This window comes from Prunus avium, chromosome 4 (assembly GCF_965620075.1).
Source record: "Prunus avium chromosome 4, drPruAviu1.hap1.1, whole genome shotgun sequence".
NCBI lineage: Eukaryota > Viridiplantae > Streptophyta > Magnoliopsida > Rosales > Rosaceae > Prunus > Prunus avium.
Window position 1 is genome coordinate 13,954,611 of NC_142287.1, and position 12,978 is coordinate 13,967,588.

Consider the following 12,978-nt stretch of genomic DNA (forward strand, 5'->3'; position numbering starts at 1 on the left):
TCACCAAACATAACTCCAAGCTTTTCCTTCCTCCTCATACCCTTCCAAGCTGTAAACACCATAGCCTTCAAGCCTCAAGCTTTTCCTTCCATCCTCCCACCTCTAGAACTCATAAATCTCTCTAGAATCATATTCACAAACACCATAGCCTTCAAAGTCTTAAGTTTTTCTTTCCTCAGCCATACTCTTTGAAACCCCATTTATTTGACTGCTATAAACATCCCAATAACCATCACAGCCAAACAATCAAACCACCATAGCCATAGCTTCAAACAATAAGTTCTCAACACCCAAACTCAAGCATATCAAACACCAAGCTAAGCACAAGCATTCTCATTTGCTAAACTTGTGGATCTCTAGCTCCCACACTCTAAGCTCTCATGTCAAGCTCACACAATCTCATATCAACATTAGCAAGTCATCTTTAACTCTTCGTCAAGTTGCCGGAAACATCAGCAAGTCATCTTCAACTCTTCGTCAAGCTGCAGGAAACATCAACACCAAACACGTAGCAACTGGAAGAAGAATAGAGTACTCCCCTGGGACTTGCTTCTCCCTCGGGATGCTTTGGGCTTAGTTCTCGCTAACTCAGAAAAAGGAGCAACGAAGGCTTGATCCACCACTCTATGACAGTCCAAGAATCACCAAGCTCGGACGAGCCTTCCAACGGAAAAAGACCCAAACACTAGCTTTGGTGCTAAGCCAATGTGAGGTACATAAAATTTTATACATATTGTTCAATAAAGTTACTCATATAACCTCTAAAAAGAAATTTGAATTTAACCAACATAGCCCAAGAGCCCAGGGCCATGCAGAGATCGTCCATGCTCTGTTGGCTACAAATACTGATGCATGCATGATACTTGATCAAGAAGGTAGACTCTCTCTTCACTATGCAATAATAAAAGAAGAATTGACCTTCTAAATGAGTTTGTGCGTGCAAAGCCCGACTCCATTCGTATGCTACTTCTGGATGAAGGAGAAGAATCAATAGTGCTTCACTTATGTTTGCAATATCACCAACTAAAATGCTTGAATGCTTTGGTGAAGGAGGTAGGAGAGGACATCGAATTCCTCAACTCAAGTGGTGACTATGGTAGTGGTATCACCATCTTTCAGCTAGCTTTGTTGTTAAGGCAACCTGAAGTATATAGAATTTTATTCGTATTCATTGCCCAGGGCCATACCGAGATCGCCCAGGCTATAGAGTTGACATTCTAAATGAGTTGGTGTGGGCAAGGCCAGACTCCATCCATATGATTTTATTATTATGCACTCTTGATTACATTAATTAATTAATTAATTATCCAAAGTAGTTAGCTCAAGCCATGAGCCCAATTGCAACCAACCCAAAGCCAATCCATTTTAATAATACAAAGGGGCTAAAGCTTATAAAGTGTGTTAACTTCTTGTAGTCAACCAATGTGGGACTAAGGAAACCCTTGGTTTTCTATTCAAACTCCAACAAGCTATTGTACACAACATTAATTGTTTGATCATTTAAACACTTGTTTCAACTTCTATGTGCAATTGTGGAACTTCTATGGCGGCTATGAGTCTCAGCTGAGACAATAAGGCTGCCATTAAGAAAGCACATAATATAGTGCAACATGACTTTACTAAACATGTTGAGGTTGATCGGCACTTCATTAAAGAGAATTTAGAGACTGAGTTTATTTAGTTTCTAGTTGTAAATTATGAAGATTAACTTGCATATATTCTGACCAAGGCATGTCCAATAGGGTGTTCAATGACTCAATTGACAAGTTGGGCATCCGAGACATATGTGCTCAAGCTTGAGGGGGAGTGTTGGCGAGAATATGTTTTTTGGTTTCCTTTCAATATATTTTGTAATTAGCCCTTTGTATAGTCCGATTTAAATTAGGATTTCTTTAATATAACTCTTTTAGGGTTTACCACTTTGTGCATCTTTATAAATACATATATATTAGAGAAGAATATATATCAAAAAATTCTCATATACTCTATTTGGAAGTTCCTTAGTCCGATTGCAGTTTTAGTCCTTTGTTTCTTTGAGTTTTAATCACACAAGTGGAATATTGAAGTCCTTAACAAACCAGCCATAGAAAAGAATCCATTCAGAACAATTTCCCACTTGGAGCACAATGGCCTGATGAAAAGTTCAATTTATTAAGGTGCAATGCAAGACATCCACTCTACTTTATGTCTGAATCACTGCTTTTCTATTGGGTTTTTTAGTACCAATAGTGGAATGCCTATAATCAAACTGCACATAACATATTTGAGCTCCTTCTACGACCCAAATAACTAAAAAGAATATTTTAGTGTGCGCTTTTTGGAATGAACACATGCTAAACTAATTAGACTTATAACAAATGGCTAATTGAGGTGTTTTTTCTCTCTCTCCAATTAGGCTATCCAGTTGTTCTGTATCAAATATATAATTATCATGGTGTATTTTTCTTTTTTCCTAATTCACTATAAGAAAAAGAAAAGAAAAAAAGAAGAAAAAAGAAAAAGAAAAAAACGAGTGTAGGTTTGAAAAAGGTTGGTAGAAATAAATGCAGCAGCCAGCCAATGGGGAAATAATTAGGGAGGGAAAGGAAAAGGGTGGGAAGCTAGAAGACGAAAGGCATGAGGTGGTGGAGTTTGATGGCAAGCAGCAGGTTCCCAGAAGTAGACGCCAGCACTCAAGCTTTGACTTCCTCCCCAAATACCAGTTTTTACCTACTCTTCCTCAAACAAAACAATCCCAATCAAATATTTTTATTTTCAATATATATAATTTTATATATTGGAGGCTACCTCTTTTGCTATATACAAATGCACAACAGGAACAATAGTAAATGCTTTGCATTGACCAGTCTTCATAACCCAAAACTAAAAAGAAAAAGGAAAAAAGAAGAAAAGAAGAAGAAGAAGAAGAAGAACGAAGACTCAAGACTTGCTTGTGTTGTTGCTTGGCAATCGAAGGGGTGTTTGGTCGATGGGAAAGTGAGAGAGAAAGAGAGAGAGAAAAAGAGAGATGAGTAGTCGAAAGAGCTCAAAGAAAGCAGCGGCGGAGGCGGCGGAGGCAGCGATACAGTCGATAGGGTTGGGATACGATCTGACGGTGGACTTGAAGCTCAAGTACTGCAAGAGGCAGCAGTCAGCGGTTGGGGTTGGAGTTGACTCTCGCTTGATCGCCATCGACGACGACCAAGTTCGTGAAATTGCAATTCCTGGCGCCGGTGGGGTTTGCATACCCAATGTCCCCAAATCCATCAAATGCGACAAAGGCGAGCGCATGAGGTTCGGCTCTGATGTTCTCTCCTTTCAACAGGTCCGTTGTTTGTTGCTTTCATCATTTGTCTTCATATTGATTTAAAGTTTTATACTTTCTTCATTTTTCATTTTTCATTTTTGTTTGTTGATTTAAATACAAATTGATATATCAATTGTTGGGTTGGTTTGATGTAGATGTCAGAGCAATTCAACCAGGAATTGACTCTGTCTGGTAAAATCCCAACTGGGCATTTCAATACCGCATTTGAGTTTACAGGAGGATGGCAGAAGGACGCTGCTAACACCAAAACACTTGCTTTTGATGGAATCTCCATCACACTCTACAGCGTTGCTCTTGAAAAATCCCAGGTTGCCTTGCGTGACCACATCAAACAAGCTGTCCCCTCATCTTGGGATCCTGCAGCACTCGCAAGGTTTTACATATTAGTTTACATCTCATCTAACTGATCATTTGATAGATGCTCTGCTCAACTTCACAAACTGATTACATTTTCCTCTTAATGTTTTCTTCCAGGTTTATTGACAAGTACGGTACACATGTCATTGTCGGGGTGAAAATGGGCGGAAAGGATATGATATATGCCAAGCAGCAGCACTCATCACCTCTCCAACCTGCTGATGTACAGAAAAAATTGAAGGACATGGCAGATAAGATGTACATAAATGGAGCTGGTCAGTCTAGTGTGAATTCTGAAAAATTCTACGAGAGAGAAAAGGTTTGAAGAGTTTCATTTTATGCTTAATACCATTCAATTCAAATATCAATGGGTCTTTTTGCTAAATAAACTTTCTGGTCATACCCCATGTTACTGAAATTTAACATATCAGTTTGTGTATGTATAGAGATACTTTAGGAGTGTTTTTGCACAAAGCACACTTTTGTTTGGTACACAGAAAATTTCATTAAAAACCCATGTGCTATTATCTATTTACTTAGAAGCGCTTCCTACGGAAGCTCTTAGAGACTGTTTGGGAGTGCTTCTGTGTGAAATACTTTTACTCAGTAGCATGGTGCTTTTGTTAGAAGAAAATACGCAATTTCTATATATGTTTTTAGTCAGTAGCCTAGAAACCCAAGTTCTATATATGATCCTTGAAGGAGAATCTGAAACATGTACATTTGTGATCATTGGATTGCTATGGCTGTTTCACAATTGAGGAAGACGTATAAATTGCAATGAGTTTTTTTCACTCATTTATTACGATTGTAAAAGTCCAATTTTTTTCTTTCCATCTGTAAACTTCAGCAGCTATATTTTTTTCTTACAGTATATATGTGGTATCTTTTTTCAGAAATAAGGCTTTTCTGATGTTGATACGATGAAACTTTTCTTGAAAATTTCTTTGGTCCATTTTTATGTCCTAGTACCTATTTCGTGAAACTTTATCTGGTTGTTTTTAGAAAAGCTCTCATGTATGATTTCACCATAGAGTTATCTTGTTTGTTCTGGTGCTTGGATGTGTCTCATTCTAACATTTTTAGAATTGAAGTTTTAATTTAAAATTGAGTTCTGTTTTTAAACTTTTTATGTTACTGTGGTTCAATAATGTATTATGAAAATTGGCCCAATTTAGGAGATAGATTACTCTTTTTTGGGGTATAGCAGACATTACTTTTGCCACTTTTATACAATTGAAATCATGCCAGATTTGTATCATGGCATATCGTATAGCTACCTTAACCTCTGTCTTAATTTCGTTTCAGTTGGTCAAGGAGCACGGGCGAGCTATCATGGACGCAATCCCATCCAGTTCATACTCATGTGTAGAGGTACACTTTAAGAAAAGACAACAAAAATCTCTATTTTACATGTAAATTATGGTGGATCAAAGCTCTTTCTTGGTACCAATTAGATTAAGTGCTATGGAACTTTATGAGTTCTGATTGTTATTGAGCATTTCTTTAACTGTTTATATCAGTAGCGACGTTGAGGTGCTTACCAGTCATAATTTTTTTTTTTTTTTAAACATTGAGTTGTTGAACATTTCTAACTGTTTGTATCCTTATTCTTTTGTCTTCTTTTGCTTATACTTTTGTCTTCTGTTGGTACAATTAATTGAAAATAGAGCCATAAAATTTTGAGATGTAGGAAATTAAATCTTGGAGTTTTCTGAGGTTGAAACTGTCTGTACTTGAGTGGTAGATGATCTTTCTAGCTTACTGGTTTAATGTTCTCAAATGTTTAATTTGGAGTATTATAAAACTATAATATTGAAGCTCATATCTCTTATGTACTTTAGGTGCAGGATATTAAATTCATGTGCAAGAGGAAGGGTGGAGGCTTGTATAAAAATCTACCCTACAATGAGTGGTGTCACACAGTTCAGATTGAACCTGATGTGATCTCAATGTCATTGGTTCCTATTACATCGTTACTGAGTGGGATTCATGGGAGCGGATTTTTAAGTCATGCCATTAATCTCTATCTTCGTTGTAAGCTGAATCCTTCTCTCATTAGTAAATCAATTTTCTAAACTTCTAATTCCATGCCTAGGGAAGAAGCATCCTCTAAAACTAATATCCAATAATTTCCTTTCGTTGCACAAAAACAATGTTATATTCTTGGTTTCAAACAGTTAAGAACATTCAATACAACAACACAATTTGCTTTTTATGAAATTTTATTGTGTGTGCCCTTTTAAGGTTTTAATATTTTCCCTTTTATGCGTAGCTTTTATGAATATCTATCGTGTTGTGTGTTACATCTGAATCCAATACTTAAATGGAGGGGAGTTTTTATTTTTATTTTTTTAAAAGGAGAAATGGAGGGGAGTATTAATGTGTCTTGTTGTGTGGTAGACTGAATGTACTTTGTTGGGTTTGCCTCCTAGCTTTTGTACTTGCAATTTTATAAGTATCGTGCTTTATATAAGCGCATCTTACATGAATATAGTCTAGATATTAATCTAAACAGTCTGAATGTTTAGATTTTGCATTTCCCTTGGTTCACATATTTTGTGTACTTTATTATTTTGTGTGTCCCAGATGTGTTCAAATTAAAACCTCTATCTGGATTCTGTCTGTATAATAAGCGGATGGAGTTGGATTCAAGGATAAACATTAATATAGAAAAGTTTTGATTTATTTAAGGACTAGTCAAACCTACCATTAACCTTCTATGAATTGATGCAAAACTTGTGGTTGTGGGTGGTTAGTTATTGGTCGGAAATGAACTTCAACTGAGACCTTTTGGTTATGCCACCCTAATCAAAATGGGCTTACTACACTATAGCAATAGTTCTTAAATATACTTATAATTTAAGTAATAAAATCCAATAAATGTGATATTGACGGTTTGTTGGCTGGTGATTATTTGTATAGCCATGTTCATGTTTCATCAGCAGACTTACGAATTTTATAGATTCTCTTAGGTCACAACATACAAATATTATCTTTATTTTTTTTTTCAGTTCTGAGTCCATGCAATAATCTTTTGAGATATCTAGTTCCATAAATCATATTGGGCATATGAGCTAATCTGCTCCCACTCTATAATATATATTTTTTTCTTTTTGGTTCCTGGTAGTGGGTGTCACTATGTTTTTATTTTATTTTATTTTATTTTTTAATGCAGTGTGCTTGTTTATTCTTTTCATTATTTTGCCCTTTTGACGTCTATTTCAGACCCCATACTTATGGTTCCTGGTGGCGGGTGTCACTCTGTTTTCTTTATGCAATGTGCTTGCTTATTCTTTTCATTATTTTATAACTAACCTTTTGACAGATGTCTATTTCAGACCCCATACTTATGGTCTCTTGTAAGTTATAACAATAATAATAGATATGTTCATCCATCTGCTTTCGTCCTGGAACTTGCAGCCGCAAGTTCATTTCTCTTTGCATTGAGAATTTGGCATCATTAGTGGATGATTGGATATGTCGTTAAGATGGAACCTTAAGTTCATAGCAGGACTGACACTTGTATCTGTTCACCCATATCACCAGTGATTTGTCTAATTTTTTCAGAATAAGGGATAACCTACATCACTGACTCCTTCCTAAAATGAATAAACATCCAATTCTGTAAAGGTGCACTCTTATCTAATATTTTCCCCAAGTTTGTACTAGCAAACCAACGATCTACCATTTTTATGCTTGCCCAATTTTCTCTAATGTCTGCATAGACTTACTAGAAACATAAGGAACATGTTAAACAATTCTTTTCTTTTCTTTCCTTTTTTATCGTTTGCAATTTTTATCAAGTGCAGATAAGCCGCCAATTGAAGAACTGCATCAATTTTTGGAGTTTCAACTTCCAAGGCAATGGGCACCGGTGTTTGGTGAGCTTGCTCTTGGTCCTCAGAGGAAGCAGCAAAGTAGTGCATCTTTACAGTTCAGCTTCATGGGTCCTAAGCTTTATGTTAATACAACTCCGGTAATGGTATTAGTATTGTGTTTTCTTTGGAATTTGTCTTAGTATTGCAGAAGAAAATGGATGTATCGTATTGGTAGAAGAATAATTGCAGCATTCCATTAGTTAAAGTTGAACGCAAATGAGACTTGAAATCTGAAGTAAAGCTTATTTTTCTAACTAGTTGATTTCAATGTGCTACTTGTGCGAGGGTTAAAAGACAATAGATTAAGCTTTAAGCAGTTCCACAAACAATTTTGTGGATGCGTGATCATTCAGTTTTGTTAAATGGGATCATGCTGGGAAGAGGTATGAATAACAACTGATGATATGTATCCGCGTCATGTTCTCTTAACTATGAGACCTTCAACAGGAAGGTTGCGAGCAATGAGTAGCTAAATAAGATTAAGTGGCTTATACTCTAAATACCAAAACTTTAGGATACCAGCTAGTCTCTTGTTTTCCCTCCCTATTCCCTTTGATTTACTATACTATCCCCCAAAATTTCTTGGTTATGATATAGGGGAATTGGGTTAAATAATTTCACAGGAAATGACATGGTTAAATTCTTCATGGTGGTAAATTTTGGTTTCTTTGCTGGTGTTTTGGGGAAATGTGCATTTTTATTACTACTTGTGGTTAAAATAAAATTTATGCATTCTAGGATCATGATGATTTCTGATGAATTACATGATAGGTTGATGTGGGTAAGAAGCCAGTGACTGGTCTCCGATTGTATTTGGAGGGAAAAAGAAGTAACTGCTTAGCAATCCACTTGCAGCATCTTTCTTCGCTGCCAAAGACCTTCCTACTCCAGGATGAAGTGAATGGCAATATTTCTCATCTTTCATCTGACAGGAGATATTACGAAAAGGTTCAATGGAAGAGCTTCTCTCATGTATGTACAGCTCCTGTGGAGGCTAATGATGATTTCTCTGTTGTCACTGGGGCTCACTTTGAAGTTGGAGACTCTGGCCTGAAGAAAGTTTTATTTTTACGGCTTCTCTTTTCTAAAGTTACTGGTGCAACTAATGTTAGACAAGCTGAGTGGGATGGTTCCCCTGGCTTGGCACAGAAATCTGGATTAATTTCGACCCTTATGAGCACGCGTTTCTCGAGTGCTCAGAAACCACCTCCTCGGCCTTCTGATGTGAACATAAACTCCGCTGTGTATCCCGGGGGCCCTCCAGTGCCCACACAGACACCGAAACTTTTGAGGTTTGTTGACACAACAGAAATGACTAGAGGACCACAGGATTCACCTGGGTATTGGGTTGTGTCGGGGGCAAGGCTTATGGCTGAGAAGGGTAAAATATCTCTACGAGTCAAGTATTCTCTCTTGACCATGATTTTACCTGATGAAGAAGAGATGCCAGATAATTATTGAAAGCGGATGGCTAAAGAGTAATGAACATGAGACATAGAGTAAAAGCGAATTACATCAGGTTTGTGGTACATTCTCGATGTTCATTATCACAGATGGAGAGATGGTGTTCAAAATTTAATGAGTTTGTTGTATATAACTTATTATAATATATGCTTATATGTAAAATTTTCTTCATTTGTTGTAGATTAACCTTCTGGTGCTGATATTTGAATATTTGAATTGGATGAGTTCATTGACAAAATTTGTTGTGATTTTTGAACCTCATTTGTTGGATAGCAATTTCGTCATCACTTATCGATGCAATCCTTCCGTTTTTTCTTTTCTGAAACCGATTTTTGTTTCCTTTTAAGCAGACAGTTTATAATGTGTGAATACTAAATTGGACTACATTATGAACTATGTCAAATATTATGGATCTTATGATTGACACATTTGGTTAGTTGGTGATCACCAAGGATTAAAATATCGGCCGTGCAGATAATATCGGGCCTCCAATTTACGGATATTTCGGGGGATATATCGTTATCGTTTTAGGTATCGGGAAAAAATCAACAAAAATGATAGATATAGGCATTGAAACACATAATTTTGGTGTAAAACTTTCATAGATGTTATTTACATTATCAATGAATGTATTGAACTAATAAAACTCAAAATTTACTAATAATAAGATATACATATGATGAAATATAAGTGGTATGTAATGCGCGTTAATGAAAAGTTTGAAAATAAAATGTTGATTAGAATGAATAAACCATGCATAAATCCTTAGTTTGTTTAAACATTGGATTACAATTAAATAAGTGTCCATCTACATAATGAAGAGCTCCTATGAGGTTGAAACAATGAGGAACAACTTTGTAAGCCATGTTTGAACATGGTGCACATACGTCTCTCTTGAGCTCCCTAATGTCCTCCTATATATGGGATAGTTATGATTAACCAAACTAGTAGGTCCATAATCTGTTTCATCATCTTGAGCTTCATAATTAACTAGTTCCATTATAATCAGACATGACATAACCATAGCCATCATAAGATTCATTTGAGTTAGTACTAGGTCTAGTTCCTATGCTCATAGATCCAAAACTGATCGCCATGTCCTCTTCAGATGGATTGGAGGATGTGGGTAGTGGACTGTGCATAGATTCTTCATATGAATAAAGTATAGGGTTATGGGCAAGGATTAGCTATTTTTAGGTTCTAATTTGCTTCAATTGCCTTCAAAAATTCTAAATTTTTTTTGGATTCTATTATGGGTATCGGGAAATATCGGGGATATCGGCAAAATATCGGGGATATTGGCAAAATATCGGGGATATATTGTCGATATAGAAGAAGATATGGCCTTATCCCCCAATATCGATGTCGACAATTGAAAATATCGATATATCGGCCGATATTTCAATCCTTGGTGATCACCATATGTTCTATCTGGTAAAGTGATTTACAGTTTAGTGTGGGGCCCACTAATCCATTTTATCTTGTTAATCCATTGAGCTTGTTTTGTTTTGTTTTGTTTCTTAATTTTATTTTTTTATCTCTCTTTGGGGCCAACTAACTCCATTGAGCTTGTTTGTGTTGGAGCATTGGGGGTGGAGAGTAGTTCTCCCCAATCGCATAACACACCCTCTAGGATTTGAAGCTCTCTTTTGCAGCTACTGTAACTATACTCATGGATTTGAAAGCTCTAGCTGTACTGGATAATGTTGGAGGTACACTCCATAAAATCCAACCACGTTCATGACAAGAAAAACCTTGTGCTTACCCATTTGGTCAAGATCAACCCTCTACAACCCTTGAATCAAACACACCTTTTAATTTAATATTTTTTGGAGTTCGAACCAGAAGATTTGCTCATTGTATAAATAGCACGTAGAGATTGTAACCCATAAATTTATTAATACAAAAACTATTTTGTATACATGTTTTTGTCTAATTTATTGCAAGAAAATCATGTTTACAGCCTCCTAATCTCCTCCGCCCCATATTGTTCCTATTTTTTGTGGTCACCATTTTGTTGAGTAGAAACGTGAGTTTTATGACTAAAATAAGCTATATTTTGATGGAAATACACATGTAAAGTTAGTCACGTGATGATATGTGGCCAAATTTGACAAAAGTATTGTTGAAATGCGACAGTAAGGACCAAATTGATTTGTAGGACCACACTGATTGATTTGAGAGTTTGAGGACTAATTCTAAGATTTTTAAGAAGTTCATGGACCACTTATGATAAAAACCTGCCGAAGTAACGTATAAAAAATAAAAAAAAGCAAGGAAAAAAGAGCATTTTAGGCTTGATTTTTTGGGTTCAGATAAAAAGTTTTGATGGTTGTACTTAATGCTTATAAAAAGGATTTTGGGTGTGATTTTTTGAGAACTTATCTATAAATATAAAAAAAAGCTTAATCTTTTCAATTGTGGAAGGAATTCGCAAAACTATATGTATAGAAAGATATTACTAGACTGGAAAAAATAACATATTTGAGTTTATTTTTTTTGTTGAGAAAAGATTTTATTTCATTAAACCGAAAGGAAACATTACATGGTAAGAACTAGCATGTTAATGGCGGCTGTTTGTGCAAATAATCTCGCCGGAGAATATTCACTTCTAGATCCTTTGCCCTTTGATCTTCATTCTTTCTCTTCCTCGATTCCTGTAAAAAAGACTTGAGTAAATAGACCACACCTAGGGGGTATTGGCCAAAGTCCCTTCGATGCCTAAGTTAGTTCGACTGAATCTAGGTGAAACAATAGCTAAAAAAGGTACGGAGATTTCTCTAGGGTGAGAACTGAGTGGCCGGAGCCGTGTGTGGTGGTCGGAGCCGTGTGGAGAAAATATGGAGAGTGGAGAGTGGAGAGGGAGAGAGCTTTGGGTATTTTTCTCGGGTTTTGGAGCTAGGTTTAGAAGTAGGTTTTTTGAAGTACCTCGAATGATGAATGAAGTCATCTATTTATAGGAGCCTCGGGGCTAGGGTTTCGTAGAGAATAAACTCTTATTAGGAGGAGTCATTAGGGATTTGATTGGGATTCAAATCTCCTAATTTGATGATGACTTTATCCCCTTATTAGGATAATATCCAAATTAATGATATTATCTCATTAAATAAAGATAATATCTTATAATTAAGTTATTATCCCTATTAATTAATAAACCAAATAAATTGGTTTAATTAATTAATTTAAGGGATAATCTTCTTTTCCACGTGGCGTGCTGTGATTAGAGATGAAAATATTTATTGCCACATCGGCCTCATTAAAACCTTCCCAGAGAAAACAAAACCCTGGGGGTAGGAAAGAGTACCACCCATGCTATTGACTAAACTGAAGAGTCAAACAACTTATACGAAACAGACAAACCTAAAACCCATGCTATTGAGTTGATTATTTGGTTATTAAATGTAAGAAGAGGAAGGTGTTTTTAGTCTGGTTTGAAGGCATAATTTAGACATTCACCTTGAACCTTAAGAAGCTCAATACCAGTCCGGAGCACTAGTAGTATTTTTACCAAGACTAGTGGCGGTGTAGATGAGCAGATAAATTATCATTTTGAGTATAGACATGCACTTTCCGATTGTCTAATTGGAGGAGGAGCATGAGTGTGATGTTTGTATGTATTTTGATTGGGAGGCTGTTGATCATCCTCCTCAATCATTGTTGACACTTGATTTCGAATGGGTGGTGTCTTGAGTATTCTCTCTTGACCAGGGAAGGTCAGGCAGGGTGACACCTGGCGGGGATTAGGAATCCATTTAATGTTTGCTCCTATCATGTAGTGACATCTGTTCGAGTTGGTGTGTTTAGGGTTATAAAGCAAGTTCCAACCACTACTAACTTGCTTTAGTTAGACCATTTGGAGAAGGTGCTTATGTGATATTTGATCAACTATCCTACTCGGGTGAGCTCATTGGTGCCAACAAGATCAGCCAACTGCTTAGGGGTATGTTGGTGGTGCGTCGTCTTGAGTCA

The 12,978-nt window shown here is 36.3% G+C and overlaps 1 protein-coding gene across 1 annotated transcript; it reads left to right on the top strand.

The window, feature by feature from the left end:
• The first annotated feature begins 2,794 nt into the window (after positions 1-2,794).
• On the top strand, positions 2,795-9,247 carry LOC110756376 (MACPF domain-containing protein At4g24290). The gene is made up of 7 exons (XM_021957795.2): positions 2,795-3,304; positions 3,442-3,680; positions 3,782-3,983; positions 4,973-5,038; positions 5,509-5,701; positions 7,477-7,643; positions 8,317-9,247. The coding sequence occupies exons 1-7, from the start codon at positions 3,008-3,010 to the stop codon at positions 9,004-9,006; spliced, it is 1,854 nt and encodes a 617-aa protein (XP_021813487.1). The 5' UTR covers positions 2,795-3,007; the 3' UTR covers positions 9,007-9,247.
• Positions 9,248-12,978: the final 3,731 nt, after the last annotated feature.

Bases quoted from the DNA above. Each gene is read 5' to 3' on its own strand.
- LOC110756376 (XM_021957795.2), top strand. From the start codon at position 3,008: ATGAGTAGTCGAAAGAGCTCAAAGAAAGCAGCGGCGGAGGCGGCGGAG. The intron at 3,305-3,441 runs GTCCGTTGTTTG...GGTTTGATGTAG, and splicing joins ATGTTCTCTCCTTTCAACAG to ATGTCAGAGCAATTCAACCA. The intron at 3,681-3,781 runs GTTTTACATATT...GTTTTCTTCCAG, and splicing joins GATCCTGCAGCACTCGCAAG to GTTTATTGACAAGTACGGTA.